The 25,167-nt window shown below is 44.3% G+C and overlaps 1 protein-coding gene across 34 annotated transcripts in view; it reads right to left on the reverse strand.

The window, feature by feature from the left end:
• The window catches only part of SPRING1 (SREBF pathway regulator in golgi 1), a 319,961-nt gene that overhangs the window by 244,280 nt on the left and 50,514 nt on the right, over positions 1-25,167 (reverse strand). Inside the window, exon 6 of one of the 34 annotated variants that reach the window (XM_082355758.1) lies at positions 21,858-23,209. The exons of 30 other annotated variants lie outside the window; for them this stretch is intronic. In XM_082355758.1, the coding sequence (XP_082211884.1) occupies positions 22,973-23,209 (237 nt within the window). In that variant the 3' untranslated portion in view covers positions 21,858-22,972. Of the gene's footprint in view, positions 1-21,857; positions 23,210-24,547; positions 24,593-25,167 lie in introns of those variants that run through there. 3 more of the 34 variants (XM_082355747.1, XM_082355782.1, XM_082355753.1) reach the window with 3 other exon arrangements.

Raw genomic sequence — 25,167 nt, forward strand, 5'->3', positions numbered from 1 at the left:
AACTAGTAGCAAAACTGGTAAGAGCAACAGGGGAACAGGTGCTAGTTTCTTCGTAACTATTTTCAGAGCCCTTAAATGGTGTCCTGGCATTTTTTTTTCCTGTTTTTCATCTTTATCACCAGTATTAAGCCCTGATATTGAGGAAGAAGAGAAGTTAACATTTTTCTAAGCACCCCTATGAAAGTGCTTTAAATTGTCCAGTTTCACGAACTTAGTCCTCATCTAGCCTCTGAGAGTGAGTTACCATCCCCATTTTACAGACTGAGGAAACAGGCACAGAAATAGTCATCTGCCAAAAGTCAAATGATTTGAGCCTGAGTCTGTCTGGCTGTAGGCTTTCTATAACTATGCAAATAAATGAAAAATACGCTCCCCTCGTAGCACAGAAGTATGGAAAATAAATGAAATCAGAATTTGTTTTCCCTAGTGCATTATAAAAGCTTGTTTTTCAGATCATTAATCACTTGACAGAGAATAGGGAAGGGATGGGGAAACTGAGAACTCAAACATATACCCCAAACCACTGGTGGTTGCAGATGAAGCATCACTGAAATCATAATGCTGATCAGTGGGAAAATACAACTCGATTTGAAATGTTTGATCTACACTCAGCTTTTAGCAAGCTCATTTATAGCATAAATTAAACTAGATCAGCAACAAGGGCAGAGAAGCAGGGGGGTGTATTGAGAAGAGGAGGGGCTTTGGAGTCAGACCATCCTGGACCCCAAATCTGAATGCCCTCTGCTACTTCTAAGCTGTGTGACCTTAGGCAAACTGCTTAAGCTCTCTGAGTTTCAGTGTCCTCATTTATGAACTGAAGGTAATAACACTTACTTCAGCAGGGTTATGGTGACGTTTAAGTAGGACAAAGTATACAAAGCACCCACCCCACTGGGGATAATCAATAAATATTCATTTCCTTCTCTTCTCCATTCACTAGATATAAAATTGTAACAAGTGTCTGAGGCGACTTCTAAGGCTAGATTGAGAATAGTATTAATAGACTATTAAGGAATTAGGAAATAATTATACTGGGAAATTTCTTTGAGGCAGAAAAAATTGCTATCTATCTTTATGATCCAAATGTGTGCATCTATGGCCCATATACATGTACTTGTGACACAAATGTGGAGACGTGTCCATTTCTGGGTTGGTGCCACAAAGATGCTAACACACATAGTCCTGCTTTCCAAGTCAGAGAATTTGTTCAACACAATCCTTCCCAAAGCATGTTCCTTAAAGCTCCAGTCTCATAATTATTTCCTAAATGGAAAACCAAAATAAGCATTCAACCTCTAAGTTTGGAAATCACAACATACTGTATCTCTCCCTCAGAAATTTTAATACACTTTAATGGCAAACCTATTTGACCACAGAACCCTTTTTCACTTAACATCTATTATTCATCTGATGAAACTAGTGTCCCAATAACACATGCTGGAAAATGCTGTTTTTAGACTAGTTGAAACCTACTGCATTTCAACAGTATTAAAAGAATTTCTAGTCACTTCTGACTTGACCTCTGTTCCCACTGGCTTTCTCTTTCAAAGTCATTTCTGCTTTCACATGTGCTCACTGTGGTTTATTTACTTAATATAATAAGAGGCAATTTTTTCCCGTTTCAGAATGTGAGAGGTAGACTCTCATACGGGGGGGGAAATGACATTGCTGAGAATGAGGAGCGTTTCCTAAATCCAATGTCCACCGTAAGGAATAAACATAAAGTGGTACTTGCATCAATATGGGCCAATACTAATTTTTTGTGCTTAAAATTCCTTAAAAGTTCAACTGTCCATATTTGGCACATCAAAGAGGATTTTATGGGGCACATCAGAAGGGTATTCCTTTCAAAAGAGCCACAGAATCAAACAAGGACATAAAGTGCAATTTATCACTTTGTCAAGGTTCAGCAAGGTCCCAGTCCACATGTTAAGAGTCCCTGAAGCCAACAGGAGCCATCAATTCAACATCAAGCCATCAGTAATCAACAACAAGAGTCAGTAGAGACAATATCAACGAATTTGCAGAATACTGTCATACTTTAAATGGTTGTTGGCCAATACCCTCTGTAAAGCTGGAACTTCTTGCATGGCTGGTGCATTAAAACATTTTGAAGCCGTGGTCAACAAAAGACCTATTTTAGTGTTTGTGTCAAAAGTCTTGTGGGAAGCAGAATTCTAAAATGGTCCCCAAGATGCCCAGCTCTTGCTGTATATACACCTTTCCCAGTTCTTCAAACACTAATCTAGGTACTGCTAAGAAGGAATTCTGCAGAAGTCATTAAGGTTGCAAATCAGTTGACCTTAAGAGACACAGATTTTCCAGGTGTGCCTCACCTACTCACATGAGCCCTATAAAGCTGAATCTAAATGTCAGAGACAGAAAAGTCGGAGATTTGAAGAATGAGGATTCTATACGCCATTGTTGGCTTAATGATGGAGGGGGCCACGTGCCAAGGAATGTGGAGAGCCTCTAGGAGCTAAGAGTGGCTCCCAGCTGAGAGTCAGCAAATTCTAGAATCATGAGAAACTGAATTCCACCACCAACCAGAACAATCTTGGAAATGGAATTTTCCCCAGAGCCTCCAGATGAGAACTCAGCCCAGATGACACCTGATTTCAGCCTGGTGATACCCTGAGCAGAGACCCCAGCTCCCCCATGCTGGACCTCCACCCTTGCAGAACTGTGAGATGGTAACACTTTGGGTGTTATTTTAAGCCACTGAGCTTGTGGTAACTTGTTAGACAGCAACAGAAAAACTAATAAAAGATTCAATCAACTGAGGGGTAGTCTGCAGAGCACGAGGAGATGATTCTAAGTAAGGGCAGAATGCAAATGCTGTTAGGATCCCCTATTGCTTTTCTTGGTCCGGTTTCTCAGCTGAAAGTCAGCCATCAGAATTAAGATAAAAAACAGAAGTGGTGGAAATCAAAACCACCAAGTCAAAACCACAATGAGATATCCCTTCACACTCAATAGGATGGCTACTAAAAAAAGAAAAAGGACAATAACAAGTGTTGGTGACGATGTGGGGAAACTGGAGCCCTCATACACTGCTGGTGGCAATGTCAAATGGTGCAGCGCTTTGGAAGACAATCTGGCAGGTCCTCAAAAGGTAAAATATAGAGTTATCATATGACCCAGCAATTATGCTCCTAGGTATATATCCAAGAGAATTAAAGACGTATGTCCAGGGCTTCCCTGGTGGCGCAGTGGTTGAGAATCTGCCTGCCAGTGCAGGGGACACGGGTTCAAGCCCTGGTCTGGGAAGATCCCACATGCCGCGGAGCAACTGGGTCCGTGAGCCACAACTACTGAGCCTGCGCATCTGGAGCCTGTGCTCCGCAACAAGAGAGGCCGCGACAGTGAGAGGCCCACACATCACGATGAAGAGTGGCCCCTGCTTGCCACAACTAGAGAAAGCCCTCGCACAGAAACGAAGACCCAACACAGCCATAAATGAATAAATTAAAAAAAAGAAGTCACCACCAATAACATTAGTTTAAAAAAAAACAAAAACAAACAAAAAAAAGACGTATGTCCACACAAAAACTTGAACATTCACAGTAGCATCATTCATAATGGCCAAAAAGTAGAATCGATCCCAATTTCCATCAATGGATGAATGGGTAAATAAAATATATATCCATACAATGGAATATTATCCAGACAAAAAAATGTGGATGAACCTTGGAAACATTATGCTAAGTGAAAGAAGCCAGACACAAAGGGCCATATACTGTATCAATCCATTTATATGAAATGTCCAGAATAGGCAAATCAGTTGAGACAGAAAGTAGTATATTAGTGGTTGCCAGGGGATAGGGGAGGGGAAAATAGAGACTAATTGCTCGTAAGTATGGGGTTCCTCTTTGGAGTGATGGAAATGTTCTGGAATTAGATCGTGGTAATTATCGTATAACATAGCAAATACACAGAAAAAACCCACTGAAATATATACTTTAAAGGGGTGAATTTTATGTTATGTGTTAATTATATTTCAATAAAAATTTAAAAAATAAAAACAGAAGTGACAAAAAGCTCATAAAAGAAGAGGGTTTTTTTTCCAAATACATCTTTCTCTGTATTATATTCCATCCCCAACTTTTTATTGTGAAAAGTTCCAAACATAAAGTTGAAAGAATGAATTCCTGAATATCTTCCACCCACATTCAACAACTGCCAACATCTTGTCATATTTGCTTCAATGCCCTCTCACTTTCTTTCCACACATGCACACACGGTTTGGTTTTTGTTTTTCCTTAACTGGATCACACCATAAGTTTTTTGAGGGTAAACAACACCTTCTGCATTCCCAAAGCCATCTAACAATAAACACTGGAGAATAAATGCAGAGCAATGTCTCACTCATCTCCAGAAACACTACTCTCTAGAGCAGTAATCTTCAAATACTGTGTGAGCAACAGAACCCTTCCTTTGATTGATATCATAGTCAGATGAGCTTTGGTTACCTAGAAAACACTTGTGAGGATTAAATGTAGCATGCTTGGTACACAGTGAGTGATGAGTAGCTGGTATTATTGGGTTGCAAGGAAACCAGGTTTTACTAAAATAGTAAACGAGCAGCTTAAGCTTGGGTATAAACAGGTTAAAGACTCTTCTGAATTAGGGAAGTTAATGCAGTAAAATTTGTGTCCTAGGCTTATCATCTAGTACAGAGGCAATAGCTAGGGTTCACTGACTGGTAGGGGCCTCCTGGAACGCTGGTTTGCTGTGATTGATTAGCACTGTCTGCCCTGGCACCGGACGTGCTCTATTCTGAGGCGACATGTTTTCCACGTCTGATCTAGATTTATAAATACAGCATGAATGCAGAGTAGAGGTCTGACCAGTCAAAGATCAATTTTGATAAAGACGTCTAGGTTCTTACTAAATGTTCTTCACCGTGCCTGACTTTTTCTTTCGGGTGTCATTTTACTGCTTACCTATGCAACCTCCCACCCACACTTTTCTCCCACCATCCTTTCTCTATTACCCAGATGACAGAACCACAGAGAGTTAACAGACAAACACAGCATGTGGTACGATTGCAACCAAATTCTAACACACGGGTTTATGAATGCCTGGAAGCATGAAGAGACAAATAAGCGTCAGAAGGGGTAAAACTTCCTTTCCCTTCCCCCCTCAACTTGAAATAATTCAGCATTTCTTCCTGTCCTTCTCCAGGTATAATTCCTCAAACAGGGAAGATTTTTAAATGTATCTACATCAGAACCTTATTCACTATCTTAAGTAAAGACTCAGCACTCCAAGCCAGGGTGATGATAACTATGAATGTTTTGGCATTTCATTCATGGTACTCAGTTAAGTCATCTCTTTCCTCTTATATGAAGACTTTCTTTTGACCCACTCTAGATAATAATAACCCCTTGCATCTATATAACATAATATTTTTCAAAGAATTTTCCCCCCAAAATTATCTAATTGATTCTCATTTTACAGATGATAATTCAGATACTAAAGTATCTGAGGAACTAAGTGAACTCCCTGAAGTCACATAACATGGTATAGCATGATCCAGTATCTCTCCCATGAACATTCTTTGGGGGTAGCGGGAAGAGGCTGGCCCACTTACCAGCTGCATGACAAATACTGGCAAGACAGTAAACCTCACTGAGCCTTGATTTCCTCATCTGTAAAACTTCAAAAGTTATAGCTACCTTTTAGGCTTGATATGAGAAGTAAAGATGTATAAAGTGCCTATCCCCTTGTGGTATGCTGAAAAATGGCCCTCCAAAGATACATATTTACTTCCTAATTCCCAGAACCTGTGAATATTAACTCACATGGCAAAAGATGCGATTAAGTTGAGTATATTGAGATGGGAAGATCATCCTGGATTAACCTGGACAAGCCCTAAATACAATCACATGTATGTAGAAGAGACAGGCAGGGGGAGGTTTGACACTGAAACAGAGGAGAGAACGCGAAGTGAAGGCAGAGGCAGAGATTGGAGTGATGTGGACACAAGCCAAGGAAAGCCAGCAGCCACTAGAAGCTGGAAGAGGCTTAGTGGATTCCCCTTAGAACCTCCGGAGGGAATGTGGTCCTGCCGACACCTTGATTCTGGGCCCACACTTATGCACACATACATACTGTATAAATATGCACGCGCACGTGCGTGCACACACACACACACAAAGTAAGGTAATGATGGTGCCTGTCTAGTAGTGTCACTGGGAGGATGAAATGGGATGACGTCTGTTCCAGGTCTGGCACAGTTCCTGGCACATCACTCACACAGCCGTTGTGAGATATTATCTCAATAAGGAAAAGCCGTCGTCTCAAAGTAAAACTCAAACTGAAGGTAGAAATCTAGATGAGTTTCCTGGTGCTGCTGTAGCAAATTACCACAGACTGAATGGCTTAAAACACCAATTATCGTCTCACCATCCTGGAGGTCAGAAGTCTGAAATGCGTCGTGAGGGCTGCCTTCCTTCTGGAGAATCTGCTTCCTTGCCTTTTCCGGCTTCTAGAGGCCACTTGTGTTCCATGACTCTTGGCCCTGCCTCACTCCCACCTCCACTTCCATGGTCACATCATCTGTCACTCTGACCCTCCTGCCTCCCTCTGATAAGAACCCTTATGATTACATAGAGCCCACCTGGATAATCCACGCGAATCCCCCCATCTCCAGATTCTTAACCACATCTGCGAAATCCCCTTTGCCACACAATGCAGCATATTCACAGGGTCCTGGGATTAGGCTGTAGACATTTTGGGGGGGCCATTATTCTGCCTCCCAAGGAAACCCTCAGTGCTCTGCTTCACCCATTAGAGGGGGAAGAAGTCCTCTAAATGGACCTGTTATTTTCTTTTTCTTTTTTACTGAACATAGTGGAAAAAAATGGAAATCTGCATTCCAATACAATATTTATACTCAGACACGTTTACATGTTCAGGAGCCTATTAAATTAGGAGATTTAGAATCCAAAAGGCAGATCACTTACCTCATACACATAACAATGGGGGATGGAAAGAGGATCTTGGATAATGTTCGTCACTTTCTTTTAAAATGTTGCACACGGATCACACAGCAGCATTTCTGCTGCAGCTCCTCAGCAGCTCATGTAATCAATGGCAACATTCATTCCAACAATATTCCCAGCCACCTAATTTCCATGACATCACTGTTTCTTTCGATAGAAAAGAACTCTGCACTTTCCCAAAGGAATACGTTTTGGCTCTCTATTTATTTCTCTGCATCTTCTATTGGGTTGGCCAAAAAGTTCGTTTGGTTTTAAGTTAAAATAAATGACATTTTTCAGAACTTTATTGAACAATGTATTCACTAACCGAACGAACTTTTTGGCCAACCCAATACTTTTTCCTACGAATCTTCTAAGCCAGACAGTCCCAGTTTCATATATATCTGCTGCCTCTGTGCCCCAGAGTGTCTGTCCCCTCCTTCCTTCTTCTCTCTGACAACCCTTCCTCTCTCTCATTCTCTGCTTAGAAAAATCTTCTCACTAACTCGGATGTTCAAACCTGACATGCAAAGGGGAGGGAGGGTGTCTAATGCTCAGAGTATTTAAGACTCAGTCTGAGAAAGGAGAGAAGCGGCTGCCTAGGGTGGGGTGGGGGAGCGAGGGGCACGGGAAGTGACTGCCAATGGGTATGCAATTCTTATCGTGAGAGCTGCGCAACTTCGTGAATATACTAAAAACCACGGATCTGCACGCTTTACATGGGTAAATTATATCTCGATAAAGCTATTTTTTTAAAAAAAAGATTCAATCTAACTGGCTCAATAAATAAGAGTAGGTCTTCTTTCCTTAGGAAGTGTGCCTATTTTCAGTACAGGTAGTAGGCTACGTGTCCACTAGAGGAGACCACCAGATTAACAGACTGTGACACAATGACAAGATGAGAGCTGTGACAGAGAGAAGCAGAGAGAGCTTCAGGAACACAACAGGAACCAGCAGACCTGGGATGCATTTAGCCCATCCGTCCCATCAAAGCCAGAAAACCACCCCTAGTAAAACTGTCCCTGACCCCCCAACACCTTTCACAATGCCCCCTTGCCTCACTGCACCATACCCTCCACCGGCCTACTAGTTCATCAGTGCCTGGGTTCCTGGGTCCATTCCTGGTCTCTGCCTGGCTACTCTGCCTAAGCTGGCAAGGTATGCTGGGCTAGGGAACTCTTCCCAGCAAAGGCGACACTCCATCCCAGCCTTGAAGGACGCTTAAGAGGTACCCAGGTGGAGAAGGTAAAGAAGATGCGTTCCAAGCCAAGGATGTGCCTGTACAAAGACACAGGAGTTGGAAGCATATTTAGTCAAACTCCAGGAATCATAAGTAGTTCATGTGGCCAGGCCATAAGGAGGGTGCACGCCAGGAAAGGGGAATAAAAGGGGCTTCACAATGGGTGTCATGCTGAGGAGTTAGGACATTATGCTAAGGGTTATGGGCACTCTTCAAATGCCTGTGAGAGACATGACTACTCACAGCAGCACTATGCACAATAGCCAAAAGGGAAAGCAACCCAAATGTCCATCAACAGCTGAATGGATAAACAAAATGTGGTGTGTCCTTGCAATGGGGTATTTATCCAGCCACAAAAAGGAATAAAGCACTAACACATGCTACAATGTGGATGAACTTTGAAGACATTATGCTAAGTGAAAGAAGCCAGAAGCAGCAAACAAATATTGTACCATTCCATTTGTATGAATTATCTTGACTAGGCAAATTCACAGAGATGGAAAGTACATTAGTGATTACCAGAGGCTAGGGTTGAGGTGGGGGGTTAGGGAGTTACTGCTTCCTGGGTAAGGGGTCTCCTTTAGGGTTGATGGAAAAGGTTGGGAAGCAGCTTATGGTGATGGTTGCACAACATTATGAACATAATTAGTACCCCTGAACTGTACACTTTAAAATGGTTAAAACAGCATATTTTATGTATGTATATTTTACCACAATTTCAAAAACAATTTGGGACTTCCCTGGTGGCGCAGTGGTTAAGAATCTGCCTGCCAATGCAGGGGACACAGGTTCGAGCCCTGGTTGGGGAAGATCCCACATGCCGCGGAGCAACTAAGCCCGCGCACCACAACTACTGAGCCTGTGCGCTAGAGCCCATAAGCCACAACTACTGAGCCCACGTGCCACAAATACTGAAGGCTGCGCACCTAGAGCCCATGCTCCGCAACAAGAGAAGCCACCGCAAAGAGAAGCCCTAGCACCACAACGAAGAGTAGCCCCCGCTCACCACAACTAGAGAAAGCCTGGGTGCAGCAAAGAAGACCCAACACAGCCAAAAATAAATAAAATTTTAAAAAAATAATAATAAAAAATTTTTTTAATTTAAGTATGAAAAACACAAATGTTCACATAGCATTATTCACAATAGCCAAAATGTGGAAGCAACCCAAATGTCCATCAGTAGATGGGTAGATAAACAAAATGTGGCATATCTATACAATGGAATATTATTCAGCCATTAAAAGGAATGAAGGGCTGACACCTGCTACAACATAGATGAACCTCCAAAACATACGTTAGGTGTAAGAAGCCAGATACAAAAAGTCACATACTGTATGATTTCATTTATATGAAATGTCCAGAATAGGCAAATCCATAGAGACAGAAAGTAGATTCATACCTGTAAGGCTGGGGAAGGAGGAATGGGGAGTTATTGCCTAATGGGTATGAAGTGTCCTTTGGGGGCGATGAAAATATTTTGGAACTAGATAGAGGTGATGGTTGTACAACACTGTGAATGTACTAAATATAAGTGAAATATATACTCTAAAAAATGGTTAATTTTATGTTACGTGAATTTTACCTCATTTTTTTTTTAAAAGCATGAGAGGAACAGCTTTCTCGTTTAGTAAAAATCTGTCCCACAATTTGAAGGGTTTATATTACTGAGCAGAGCCCCACACCCAAGGCGGGGTCTCCACTCTCATGAAACATTCTCCTAATTCCTCGGGAACACCTGCCAGCCAGTCAAAAGGGGGGGGGCCTTCGCACCCCACCCTGCAATGCAGCAGTTTCCAAACTGAAACCAAAGTGTTGAGAAAAGTGGGCAGATTCAAGGTCATTTCCGAACAGTAAGCCCTGCCCTCTCCCTCTGAACCACAAAACAGAACTTACACTTAAAAGGGTCACGATCTGGCCTGCCTGGGAATGAGGGCGGCCAGGTCTGTGTTTGGAAACCGCTGCAGGAAATACCTCTAGTTCTGGACAGCTCGGGGCCACTGACAGAATTCTTTTCCCAGTCCTCCTGTCCACGTATACACTATTTTTTAAAATTTCCTCCAGATGATTTCCACCCCTGGTTTTTGGTCTTTCTTCTAAAACCACAATCTTACTCCTTCTAGTTCAACAAGTTGAGGAGGAACTCAGCGAGTGCTTTAGAAGATTCTGAGGTGAGAGTGAAGTTGACGGGGTTTGGCACGCCGGGGCACTGGCTTGGTTCCTTATGTTCCTTCGAGTCCTTGAGTCTTTATGATAAGCAGGGGCATTAATTTTTCCCTCTGTGTGAATGAGGCCACTCATGGGCTCCAGATGTACAGAGGCAGCAGCAAGGGAAAGCCGAGCCATGCAATTTACTCACAACACCAGTGGCCTCAGTGCAGAGCAGCTTTACAGGCCGAGGAGAGTATTAACAAGAAAGCAGAATGATGAGAAATTTGCCTTATGATTCTCTACAGTGGCTCTCAACTGGGGGATTCTTGGCTATGTGACATTTGTGGTTGTCACAACTAGGAAAGAAGGTGCTACTGGCATCTATTAGATAGAGGTTGGGATGCTGCTCAACATCCTACAATGCACAGGACAGCCCCCTACAGTAAAGAATAATCCAACCCAGAATATCAATAGTGCCAAGGTTGAGAAACTCAGTTATATTGCATTTACATTACAAGACTATTTTTATTTTATATTTTGAACATACAGTAGTCAATAAGAAAAGGGAATTTTACATATGAAGACATATAAATAGGACCTCAAATGTTTATCCAGAGTATTTCCCAATGATATAATTCCTAAAATAAAAAATTAAATAACACAGAATTTTGAAAGCTTCCTCATTTTTCTTCCTTAATCTACAAATCTACAGACTAGGGATTGTTTGAACATGCGCCTGAAATGCCCACATTAGGAACAGCTATGCCATAGAGGAAGTCTAAATGGGATTCTGGGACTTGGAGCCTTGGAGCTCTATTTCCAGATGAATAAGATGGCTTCTGTTCCCAGGTGGCACACAATGTGAGAAATTTTCTAATAGTCATTCAAAAATGCTTATAAAGATAGGCAAAGAGGCGATTCACTTCTCCTGGGGTATTCAGGAAAAAATAACCAAGAAAGTGGATTTTGAACTAGGTCCTCTAGTAATTCTTCAAGAGAATAAAATGAGGAAGAACATTTGAGACAAAAAGAGCTGAGACATTGTTATGTATTGAACTGTATTCTCCCAAAGGAGATGTTCAAGTCCTAATCTCCATATCTGAGAATGTAACCTTATTTGGAAATAGGGTCATTACAGATGTAATAATTAGGTCGTACTGGAGTATGCAGACCCTTAATCCAATATGACTGGTGTCTTTATAAGAAGAGAAGAAGAAACACAGTCACATAGAGGGAGAATGCCATGTGAAGATGGAAGTGGAAATTGAGGTATGCAGTTGCAAGCCAGGTAATGCCAAGGACTGCTGAGAACCACCAGAAGCTGGAAGAGGCAAGGAAGGAGTCTCCCCTACAGATGTCAGAGGGAGTATAGCCCTGCCAACTCCTTGATTTTAGACTGCAGCCTCCAGAACGGTGAGAAAATAAATTTCTGTTGGTTTAAGCCACTCAGTTTGTGGTACCTTGTTACAGCACCCCAAGGAAATTAACACAGGCATACAAGAATTAAATAACATAAAATTCCTTCATTTTGAACAATTGGATAATTGTTTCAATCAATGTGGTGGTGAGTAACGGAAGAGTCAATGCTGAAAAGATACCAGAGAACCTGTCACATTTTTCTTGAAGGCTATATGGAGGAGGTGTGACTGTGGGAGCTGTGAAAAAGAATGAAAGTGATAGAAGGGAGATGGTTTGATAAGCTGAGAATCATGCTAAGAAAAGCTGTAAATTCTAAGATGAGAGGCAAGATGTAGGGTAGCATCAATGCCAATTTTTAACTAAACCATCAACTGGGAAACTTTCGAACCCTGGATATCAGTAGTGTCAATGATAAGAAGATATATTTAAGGCTTTAATGTCAGGTTAGAATCAAAAAGGAAGAGATAACTGAAAACGAAGAAGGAAGGAGAGGAGGAGCAGGTAATGAACAAATGGAAACAAAGAAATACAATTCCATATTTATAACACCAAAAAAATGAAATAAATGTAAAAAAGTATGTACACAACCTGTACAATGAAAACTACAAAACATTGCTGAAAGAAATTTTAAAAGACTAAAATAAATGGAATGATATACCATGTTCATGGATGGGTAGAGTCAAATTGTTAAGATGCTGATTCTTCCCAAATAGATTCAACATGACTCCGACCAAAATTCCAGCAGTGTTTAATAGAAACAAGCCTATCCTAAAATTTATGTGGAAATGCAAATGACCTAGAATAGACAGAGCAACTTTTTAAAAAGCTAAACAACATTGGAGTACTAACCTGACTATGTGGTATTGGTTGAAAAGATAGACATATAGATCAATGGAACAGAACAGAGAGTTCAGAAATATACCCACAGGTATATGGCCAATTGATTTTTGATACAGACATCAAGGTAATTCAGTGAGAAAAAAAAGTTTTACAACAAATGGTGAAGGGACAACTGAATATCTGCATGGAAAAAATAAAATTCAAATCCTACTACATATGGATCATAAATGTAAGTGTTAAAGCTAAAACTATAAAACTTCTAGAAGAAAACACAGGAGAGGGCTTCCCTGGTGGCGCAGTGGTTGAGAATCTGCCTGCTAATGCAGGGGACACGGGTTCGAGCCCTGGTCTGGGAAGATCCCACATGCCGCGGAGCAACTAGGCCCGTGAGCCACAACTACTGAGCCTGCGCGTCTGGAGCCTGTGCTCTGCAACGAGACAGGCCGCGATAGTGAGAGGCCCGCGCACCGCGATGAGGAGTGGCCCCCGCTTGCCGCAGCTGGAGGAAGCCCTCGCACAGAAACGAAGACCCAACACAGCCAAATAAATAAATAAATAAATAATAATTAAAGGTCCTAATAATTAAAAAAAAAAACACAGGAGAAAAACTTTGTGATCTTGGGATGGGCAAAGATTTCTAAGATAAGACACAAAAAACAAAGACCATAAGAAAACCGATGAATTAAACTTTGTCAAAATTTAAAACTTGGCTCTGCGAAAGACAGTCAAGAAAATGAAAGAAAAAAAAATGCCAAGCAACAGACTGGGAGAAAATATATATATTTGACAAAGGACTTGTAGAGAGAATCTAAAAAGAATGCTTACAATTTATTCATAATTCAAACAATCTCATTTTTTTATGTTTATTTATTTAATTATTGATTTATTATTTTTGGCTGCGTCGGGTCTTAGTTGTGGCACGCGGGCTTTTCATTGCAGCGCACAGGCTTCTCTCTAGTTGTGGCATGTGGGTTTTCTCTCTCCAGTTGCAGCACACAGGCTCCAGAGCACATGGGCTCTGTAGTTTGTGGCACGCGGGCTCTCTAGTTGAGGCGCTTGGGCTCAGTAGTTGTGGCATGCAGGCATAGTTGCCCTGCAGCATGTAGGATCTTAGTTCCCCGACCAGGGATCAAACCCGCTTCCCCTGCATTGGAAGGCAGATTCTTTACCACTGGACCACCAGGGAAGTCCCAATCTCATTTTTTTTAATGAACAAAAGATTTAAAAAGACAGTCCTAAAAGAAGGTATATAATGTCCAATAAACACATAAAAAAGTGCCCGACACTAGTCATCAAGGAAATGCAAACAATAACCACAATGAGACACCACCACACCCATTAGAATGAATAACATTAAAAAGACTGACAAAAAAAAAAAAAAAAAAGACTGACAATATCAATTGTTGGTGAGGATGTGGAGCACCTGGAACTCAGATATTGTTGGTAAGAATGTGAAAATGGCACATCTACCTTGGATAAAAGGTCTGGCAGTTTCTTAAGAAGTAAATATATACCTACTATACAACCCAGCTACTCTTAGGTATTTATCTTATCCAAGAGAAATGAAAACGTATGTCCACACAATCTTATACACAAATGTTTGTAAGACCTTTATTCATAATATCCCAAACCTGGAAACAACCCAAATGCCCATCAACCAGGTAAATCTATAAACAAATTGTGAAATGCTACTCAACAGTAAAAGGAAATGAACTACTGATATATGTAACAATGTGGCTGAATCTCATAAACCAGTAAAAGAAGCCAGACACAAGAGTACATACTGTCTGATTCCATTACATGAAATTATACAAATTGTAAAAGTGGAGTGACAGAGAGCAGATCAGTAGTTGCCTGAGGGCAGAGGTGGAAGGGGGACTGACTTCTAAGAGGCTGGAAGGAATCTGCAGGGATGGTGGTTGTTGGAAATATTCTATACTTCGATTGAAGTGATGGTTATCCGGGTGTAGACATTTGTCAAAACATCAACCCATACACTTAAAATGGGTTTATTGTGTGTAAATTATACCTCAAAAAAGTTGATTAAAAGAATAATGAAGGCAGCGCGAAGATCTCTTTGATACTTTGGGAACCTAAGGAGGCTTGGCTGGGTTGTGGTTTGATTCTGCTTTGTGTTGCAGCAGGCGATGTTATTCAGGCGTTCTGTTGACATGCAGCTAGAGACCAGGCCTCTTGGGTTTTTCTCTGCTGACTTATGTGTGTGTCTTTCCAGTACTCAGTAAATGAGGACAGTACAAGTTTTGAGTCAATTCTCATCTTGTGTGCCCTGTGGCAGGGAACTCTGATTGTGATTCGCAACGTTCCCTGTCAGCTCCTCTTTGAAAACGCAGAGAGAGTGAAAACTGTGTCCTTTACTTGAAAGACGGAGGCCAGTTTGGGTAAGCACCAGCCTGAATCAAAAGCCACTTAGCACAGGCTCTGATTGGGAAGAGTTGTGACCCTCGGCTCCTTCTTGCCCATCTGCAAACCAGGAGCCCTGGTGGGGTCTCCTGGACCCCTATGAGGAGTCTGACCTATTGGAGGTGGCAGTCTCATTGATTCCCTACCACCTAAGCTCATGTTGCAGACTTGTAGGGCCCATCAGCACCGAGAGAATGCCTGAAAGGTTCACCCCGTTCTCAGGTCTGATGTTACCTAAGCCATCCTGGACAGGTGAGAGGGTAGTTTGCCCTACACCTTGGATAACCAACTGCTGTGTTGACAGCGAGAGACTGTGTGAGATGTTAAAGGAGAAAGGGACGATCTGAGGCCCAAGATGTGGACAATCCAAGGGTCAGTGTCAATCCACCTAACATTCTGGGGTGCAGGCGGCCACCACATGAGGGCCTAGATGACCAGGGAGAATCCAGGAGGTGCCACAGGACCGGTTAATAAGGTAAGGAGTTAGTCTACCCGGTGCTGCTGGCAGGGAAGCAAAGGACGAGGAAGCAGTGTGGACTTCTGTCTCGGCTGCCCAGGTGTTCTGTCCACCTCCCCCCCGCAATCCCACTCCACTCAATACCTACCCAAGAGGCAGAACAACATCTTTAAGATGAACTGCATCATTTTTCTTTTCCAAATCCTTCAGTGGCCTCCCTTTTCATTTGGGATAAAATCCAGAAAACTTTCCTGTGGACCATGAACCCCTGTGCATAGAACAATGTCCCAGGGCACTTGCTTATAAAGCAGATTCCAGATTGCTTGTCCAGAGATGCTGATTCCAGAAGTCTGAGATGGTCCCAAGCATCTCAATTGGCAGCAAGTCCCTGAGGAAATCCTGATGTGGGTGACCCATGGATTCCCCTTCAGAAATTCTGTTCTCCAGATCTGGCCTCCCCAACCTCTCCTCTCATTCCGTGTTGCTCGCTCTCCCAGGCTAATGATCCCCAAGTGCACGAGTCCCCTTCCTTTCCTCTGAAGGCAGCGAGTCCTTTCCCAGTGGCAGGGTCCAGGAGGGCCCTTGTCTAGGCAGGCTTTAGCCATGGGCGCCGATCTCCATCAGCTCCTCCCACATGCATTCTTTGATTTAGACAATTCTCATTGCCTCAAAGGCATGTTAAGTGCTATTTCTTTGAGTTAAATGTCTAGCTCCCTACAAGTCTGAAAGCCCTCTGAGGGCAAGAGCTTTATCTCTCTTCTTTGTTGTACACCAGAGCTGAGCACACTGCCTGGTATATAATCAATACTCAGTGGCCTGCCCCCCACCATATTCCCTGCTGGGGGGCAGTGTCAAGTCCTCCCCATGCTATTTGGGGAAGCAAGCACCTTGGGTACCAGCAGCAGAGAGGGGCTCAGTCCTTAATACCAATTAACACTTGCAAATGGCCCCAGGACTCTTCCCAACCTTTTAAATCCTATGCCAGCTGTCATAGCTCAGTTCTGACTCAGGAACCACCTGCATCAGTGGGACCCTGGGCGCCCTTGCTCACCCCACTCCCCAGGGACAGCAGTGACACAACCTCAGAGTCCCATGACCTTCACCAGCCTCACCCCACCTCCGAGCCCTCGGAGACCAGATTCAACTCACTTGAAATCAAAGTTTCCTTACGTGTCTTTGCAGGGGTGGGGCAGAATCCTAAAGGAGATGCTCTAATGAAATTATTTTCCTTCATTTAAGGGTAGGGAGGCTTTAGGTCATTTTAAAGATTCCTTCTCCATTTTACTAAAGCTTTGTTTATTTGTTTGTTTGTTTTCCCAGCAGGTCTACTATGATATTAACCAAGATCCCTAGACTCCTCATGGGAGGGGCATGGTTTTAGTAGGTCATGTACCCCTTGTGGATATTCATGGCTTTTGATCCTTTTTTAAAAGATTGAAAATCATTGATACAGAAGAAGCAGCAGCATCTTTGTAAGCAAAATGCTTGTGTTCAAATCCCAGCTCCACACCTTCAAAATGAAGTGACTCTGGGCAGACCATTGCCATGTATAAGTTCTGCAGAGGGCTGTCAAGGGGTCTTTCTACATGGAAGCCCTCCTGGGCTACCAGGTCAGAGGGCACGCGTGTTCTCTGAGAACCCCAGCCAGGCACCCTTAGGCAACGACATCCGCTTTTTTCACCCACACCGTGCAGGTGATTCCCGTCCTACAGACGAGGAAACAGGCCAAGGGAGGTTACTGAAGGTCCCTGATAATGACTGAAAGGAGCTGAATCTTGCAAGCAGAAGGGAAGAGAAAAAGAAAAAAAGAAAAAAACCCAAACCCAAAACCAAAATCATGCTTCTTTGTTCGCCTTCTGGAACTCAGACTCCCGACTTGCCAGAACGAGCATTACGTTGAGTCCTGGAATGTTTTTCAAGACGAAGATAGCTTTCCCATCCTGTCGTGTTTTTCACTCTCCCCTGATTCCCACCTGCTTGTTGCTGTCTGCTGGTGTCACACCTTCTGCACACTGGGAGCTCAGAGCAGAGTCGGGCTGGGTGAAACCGGGGCTCCATCTGCCCGCGTGCCTGCTGGGGGGTGTCTGAAGGTAACTTTGTGCCGGCACCCTTTGCCAGGAGGCTGAGAAGCCTTCTGCAGTGCCACCCGGCTCCCATCCACTCTCGGCAGAAGAAGCCGGTACCAAATCCAGCCGCTGGTGCCACTCAGCCAGATGGCAGGGGAAGCAAAACAAAAGTGACCTTGTTAGCAGACTGTGTCTTCCCCGGGAGAAGCTATTTTTGTTGTGGTTGTGAACTGAAGTTGTCTCGGCTGAGTTCTCCTTCCCTGCGAGGGCTGTGGAATGTTAATTTGTTCCAAAGTTCAGTATTTTGATTAGAACCAGGAGTGCCAGATTTTGTCAGAAACATTTTGGAATGGGGTAGGCTCATGCGCACTTACTCTTGCTGGCTCGCCTGCGCTCTCTCTCTCTCTCTCTCTCTCTCTCACTCTCTCTTGGCTGCTGTACAAAGTAAATGTTGCTGCAGCAGCTGCTCTGGGGGAACAGCCCATCACAAATCGAAGCTGAGGGGTAAACCGGTTCCTCCCTGTATGTGGCCATGACCTCATCGCCACAGAGGCACCCAGACTGGGGACGGACGTGAGACAGTACCACCAGGACACACCCTGGGTTTGCGTGGCAACAGCTGAGAGCCCAACCCAGAGCCTGGAACACAGGGGTCCTCAGTAAATAAAGGTGTGCTGAGAAAAGCACGAGCTCCCCCAAGGCTCAAAGCCATCAGAGTTTCTGCAGCCAAGAGGTCACATTCAAAGGCAGTTCTAGATTCTGAAAACCCTCCATCTATCTTTGGCTCTTGTCTCCTGACCATCTTCACTTCTCTCTCTCTCTAAGGAGTTATGAACCCAAGCCATGTGCAACTATATTCTGCATTGCAAAATAAATACAGATAAGATGAAAGTGCCCACCAACCTCAAGCCCCAATCCTAGTCCTCCAGGCCTTCCTGGACGTAATTAGGTGCAGGCCCTTCACCACTGCCTCATCGCGACTGATTGTATCAAACCTATTACTTGTCGTCAGTCTGGTGGGTGAAAAATGGCTTTTGGTCTTTGGTTTGTTTTTGTTTGTTTGTTTTGTAGCATAGAACAGTGGTTAAAAACATGGACTTTACACCCAGCTTCCCTGCAATCTGATGCTGGCCCAGTAGTAGTAGTAGTAGCAGCAGCTGTGTGGACGGGTTAATCCTGGCTGAGAGTCCATTTCCTCATGTGTGGAATAGGAAAGGTTTTGGGGGTTAGTTCCACGGTGGTTGGGGGCATTGAATGAACTTACACGTGCAGAGTGTTCAGATCAGGCTGGCCCGTGCAGGTGCGCTGAGGGGGGCTTTTATCATCTCCCCGGTCGCTCATAATGTTGGACACACATACCCCTGCCCCATCCCTTCCCTTTCAATTTGGTGTAGATGATTTCCCACATTTCCCAGGTTCCACACCACACAGAACTCGGGAGCAGGGATTTCTGGGCTTCTGTTCCAGCTGCCGTGCAAAGAGAGAACAAATACTTGGGGTGGAGTAACTTTCCTGTTTCTTCCAGCTGGGACAATTAAGGTCTCCAGGGTGTAGGGACTCCTCCAGAGGCACAGAGGCCACTGAGGCACAACCAGGATCAGTACCCTACAAGACAGGTCTCCCTCTCCCTCTCCCTCTCCAGGGCCAATGCCAACTGGCCAGTGGTAGCTTCCTGAAGAGCTGTGTTGAGGAGGATTCTGAAGTACAGTAGAGATGCTGATGGGGAAGCTATGCTTTGCTGTGAACACAGAGTGGTGGTGCCTGCTTTTCCCTGCTGCCCCCACTCATCTCCTGCCCATTCCACCTCCCACCCACCACCGGGTTGCCTGCCGGAGAATAATGCCTTCACTGAGAGTAAGGGATATAAGCCCTGCTGCACCCAGGCTGCTCAGGCTTTGTTTCTGGACTTCTTTCTTCCTCCGCCTGATCTAAAGTTACAGGGTTCTGAAGGGCTGAGCAGCCTGTGAATGGCCTTCTCCAGCAGGAAAAGCTAGATGCCCTGGGCCGCTCCCTCATCCACTTAGTGGCCAAAGTAGAGGTGTTCAGAAATGCAGCAGCACAGCCTCTGGGCTACAATCGTTTAGAAGCACTAGTAAGCCTGCAGCTAAGACTTGGCTCTCTGAGATGCCTGTGTACTCCTGGCCTTGGATCGATACTCGGAGGGGTGGAGCAGACGTGCATGCTACATACACGGAGGTGGGCGTTGCCGCTCCGGGCTGCAGCTCGAGAGGGGCCTGGCTGGCCTCCCCTCCCTCTCATTTCCCCTTGCGGGGACAGGGGTCCAAGGAGGGCTCTGCTGCAGGCTGCCATCTGCTGCTGCAAACACCTGTGCTCGCTGCCTTCCATGCAGACGAACTGTCTGTCCTTCTTCCCCTCTTCCCTCCAGCTGCTCCTCCTTCCCTTTCTCCCAAGAAGACCTTTCATACGCATGTGCAGACTGCAGGCAGATGCTCGGGGTGCTTCCCGGACTGTCCAGGTACAGGGCAGCCAGCACTTCTTCCTCAGTACCTGGGCAGCCAGATCCACGAGCCTCTGGAGAGCTCACAGGTGCACCCTGCTTTGAGAAAACCCAGCAGGAACAAAGTCCACATTTGCGAAGCAGACTCCTATGGGGCAAAGTGTCTCTACCCTGCACAGAGACCCTTCTGGCCGATTTAATGATTTCTTTTCTCCGTTGCTTCTAGGCTCTTAACCAGAAGAAGACGGGCACATGTACTGGATCACCTGGAGATTTTTCAACATTCACCTGGCCAGTCCCCATGCTTCCCACTCCCAGGCAAAGTGGGGAGGGGAGTTAGTTGAAAGATGTCCCTAGGGCCCAGGTAATGCTAATAGACCCTCTTCTACCACTGCCACTGCTATCCTGGTCCATTAAAGCTCTGATTTAAAAATCAGCAGTTACTGACACAGTGGGCGAAAGGACAGTCTCTTCAACAAATGGTGTTGGGAAAACGGGATATCCACATGCAAAAGAACGAAGCTGTACCCTTAGCTTACACCAGACACAAAAACTAACTCAAAATGGATTAAAGACCTAAATGTAAGACCTTAAACTATAGAACTTCTAGAAGAAAACATAGGGGAAGAGCTCCAGGACACTGGAGTTGGCGATGATTTCATGGATATGACACCAAAAGCATAGATGACAAATGCAAATATAGAGAAATGAGACTATATCAAATGTAAGAACTTCTGTGCTTCAAGGGAGACAATCAACAGAGTGAAAAGGAAATCTACAGAATGAGAGAAAATATTTACAAACCATATATCTGATAAGGGTTTAATATCCAGTGTGCCTAAGGAACTTCTCCAACTCAACAACAAAAAGACACATAACCTAATTAAAAAATGGGCAAAGGACTTGAATAGACAATTCCTCAAAGAAGATACACAAATGGGCAACAAGCATATGAAAAGATGCTCAACATCACAAGAAATGCAAATAAAAACCACAGTGAAATATTACCTCACACCTGTCAGGATGCTACTATCAAAAGAACAGAAAGTAACAAGTGTTGGTGAGGATATGGAGGAGTTGGACTCCTTGTGTGCTGTTGGTGGGAATGTAAAATGGTGCAGCCATTACGGCAAACGGTATGGAAGTTCCTCAAAAATTTAAAAATAGAACTACCATATGATCTGGCAATCCCACTTGTGGGCATATATCCAAAAGAATTCAAAGCAGGATCTTGAAGAGATATTTGCACATCCATGTTCATTGCAGCATTACTCGCCATAGCCAAGAGGTGGAAGCAACCCAAGTATCCATCGACACATGAATGGATAAAGGAAATGTGCTATATCCATACAATGGAATATTATGCAGCCTTAAAAAAGAAGGAAATCCTGTCACATGCTTTGACATGGATGAGTGTGGATGACATTAGGCTTAGTGAAATAAGCCAGACACAAAAGGGCAAATAATGTATGACTTCACTCATATGAAGTATCTATCTAAAATAGTCAAAATCAAAGAAAGAGAAAGGAGAAAGGTGGTTACCAAGGGCTGGGGGGAAGGGGGCAAGAGGAATAAGTGTTTAGTGAGTACAGAGTTTCCATTTTGCAGGGTCAAAAATTCTAGAGAGGGCTTCCCTGGTGGCGCAGTGGTTAAGAATCCGTATGCCAATGCAGGGGACACGGGTTCGAGCCCTGGTCCGGGAAGATCCCACATGCTGCAGGGCAACTAAGCCCATGCGCCACAACTACTGAACCTGCGCTCTAGAGGCCGCAAGCCACAACTACTGAGCCTGCATGCCACACTTACTGAAGCCTGTGTGCCTAGAGCCCATGCTCTGCAACAAGAGAAGCCACTGCAGTGAGAAGCATGCACACTGCAACGAGAAGTAGCCCCCGCTTGCGGCAACTAGAGAAAAGCCTGTGCGCAGCAGCGAAGACCCAACGCAGCCAAAAATAAATAAATAAATAAATTTATTAAAAAAAAAATTCTAGAGATTTGTTGCACACAATGTAAATATAGTTAACACTACGTACACTTAAAAATGGTTAAGATGGTAAATTTAATGTTATGTGTTTTTGTTTTACCACAATAAAAAAAAATTAGCAATTACCTATGGTGGAGGAGGGTAGACTTCAATACTGAACTGTTCCCGTATCACTGTGATCATTAGCTCAATTAGAAATGAGGTTTAAACATCTCAGAAAGAAAATGTACATTTATTAGATAATGGGATTATACTTTTAACAAATTGTTATTTATACAAATTAAATCCAGAACACATTGTTTATATAAAATGAGCATCTGAGGCACACTCTTGCCTTCACAAAAATCATCGTATTCCATAGAACAATCTATTTGTGAGCAGGAAGGGATCGTTAAAGATTCCAACAGTCTCCTTTAATTGAAGGATAAGGACTCTGGGGGGAAGGCCTGCTTCTCCCAATACCTGTTGGGAGGCACAGTTCATTTCTTTATGTCCACATCCGCTGCTCAGGGACTATGTCTGCTTTGCTCGCTATTACATTCCCAGCGGCCAGAGTAGTGCCTGTCCCAAAATGGGCTTTCATTAAGTGTCTGTTGAATGAATAAACGAGCATGGGAACGGATATACCAGTGAATGTTGCGTCATGGGGATCCATGAGAATGCATCACTACGCACATCTGTGTCATTTCAATACGTTCACTTCTGTGCATGTCTGCATTGCTAATGTGTGTTTCTGTGGACTGACCATTTATTCTTAGAAATGACCTAAACAGACAATCAGGGGCTGCCAGTGAAGATAATTCTATTGAGGCATCAGGCATTGTATTATTGTATTCTATAAATAAGGATACCAGGTGTACAAATTAACCTCTTAAGTTATGGAAGACTAGTTGTGGGAGATTCTCTAAGAACAAGAGATCCAGGGTCAAATGAGTTTGGGAAATTTGGGATTAAACGGAGCTAAGGAGGTGTCTAAATGTGGGATGTCTCTGAGGCTTTAAATGCCAAAGTGCACGGTCAGTCTTGAAATATGGAAAGAGGAGGCAGCAGTGCTCAAACACATTTGATGCTGGGCCCCTTCTGGATCCCTCCTTTGAGGAGGATTTTGCAATATATGCTGGTAGACGCTGAATCAGAAGATTTTGCTTGGAGTCAGAAGAATTCATCCTGGCTGGGATTAGAGCAAGCTGGAGGCAGGCAGAGGCATGCAGAGTTAAAGAGGTTCCTCCTTTTCATTCATTCATTCATTCACTCACTCACTCAGCACACATTGTTAAATGTGCACTAAGAGCTGGGCTTTGTGATAGACACTGAAGATATGAAGATGGATGAGAAATGGGCCCCCTTCACCCTCACACAGTCCAGGAAAATCTGAATATCAGGGCTCCCTGCTGCCCCACCAAACAGACTTAGGCCAAAAAGTGGAAGTTAGGGCTTCCCAGGTGGCGCAGTGGTTGAGAATCTGCCTGCCAATGCGGGGGACACGGGTTTGAGCCCTGGTCTGGGAAGATCCCACATGCCGCGGAGCGACTGGGCCCGTGAGCCACAATTGCTGAGCCTGCGTGTCTGGAGCCTGTGCTCCGCAACAAGAAAGGCCGCGACAGTGAGAGGCCCGCGCACCGCGATGAAGAGTGGCCCCCACTTGCCGCAAATGGAGAGAGCCCTCGCACAGAAACGAAGACCCAACACAGCCATAAATATAAAAATAAATTAATTAATTAATTTAAAAAAAAAAGTGGAAGTTATAGGCTCAAATATTTGAACCATCCAGAGAATGGGGGAGGGCAGGGAGGTGAAATAAGAAATTATTATAAAGGCCCAAGAAACAGAGGTGGCAGAGGGAGGGTGGGATCCAAGAAAGAGTCCACCTGTGGAATACTAGACTTGTCCCATCAACCAACAGGTGACCCTAGAAGGCTGTTTTATTCCAGGCACTTCAGGGATACAGGAAAATAAACACAAGACATGATCCTGAGCCTGCAGGAGTTTATATCTAATTGATCCACTAACTATCCATTAACTATTCTCAACAAGGCTAATAGACTTTGTCAGAAGAAAACACATCCCAGGACTAAAGGGACAGAAATGAAAACGGCACTCAGACCCAGGCGCACAGAACGCAGAAAGGGAACAGAAAGACTGGCCAGCTCCTTCAGCGCCAGTTGTTACAGATGTGCTGCCTTTGAGGACCCAGACAACCACTGGGTGACAGATGGAAACGCTGTACCTTTTTCCTTCCACGAGAACCAGAATAATTCCAGAGTAAGAGAGGAAGGAAATCGAACAGAACAAGAACAAGGGTGGGGTGCAAGTGAACAAGCTAAATGGGACAACAAATGACAAGGCACAGTAGCAGCCGCCAAGTTGCGCTGTGCCGGAAGCAGAGAACCGGCCCAGGGTCAGGTGTGACTGCAGACACTCAGAAGGGCCGATGACTTCTGCAACACGTTTTGGGAGCTGCGGCTCCCTAAAATGGCCTTCTGCCCCCTCCCAATCACTTCCTGACCCCTAAATCAAACAGCAGCCGACAATGATGTGAACTACAAGTGCAGGTTGAGGGGCACACGCACCTGTAGAGGAAAGAGGTCGAGACAGGGGTGAAATTCAAGGTTGATGTTCTATTAGTTTCTTCTGCAATCTGTGGGTCTTAGGGTCACCAACCCAGACCAAATGTTCCCTCGGAGCCTTCTGGGCTGTGTACTGGTTATCTGCACTTGCTTGTGTGGGGCTGGGGAGAGGAGGCTGCCGGAGAGACTGTGTCTTTTCATCTGTAAGCGCTCGGAGGCCTCCTGTAGGCAGCTTTGGAAACCCAGTCCCACGGACTGCAGCCTATGTTAGGACACTCACAAGGGCTGCTAACGCACAGGAGTGTGAAAGGGTGAGAAGTGAAGGCAGGGGAGGGAGGGAGGTGGGGAGAGTGGATTGCTGATCCCTCCAGAAAGAGAAACAGGAAAGGAAATCATCTGGTTTGGGTTTGGGCCCCAAGTGACTTTCACGCTGAGGAAAACTCCCCCAAAATCCTCAACCAACCATGACACTGTTTCCCCCTTGTACACTTTTAGGATGTCACCAGGTTCCTTATCAGACACACTCACCTTCTTTCGACTCATGCATGGCTTGGGCCTGAGGGGCGGTACTGATGGCA

This window comes from Balaenoptera borealis (assembly GCF_965194805.1).
Source record: "Balaenoptera borealis genome assembly, chromosome: 14".
Lineage (NCBI taxonomy): Eukaryota > Metazoa > Chordata > Mammalia > Artiodactyla > Balaenopteridae > Balaenoptera > Balaenoptera borealis.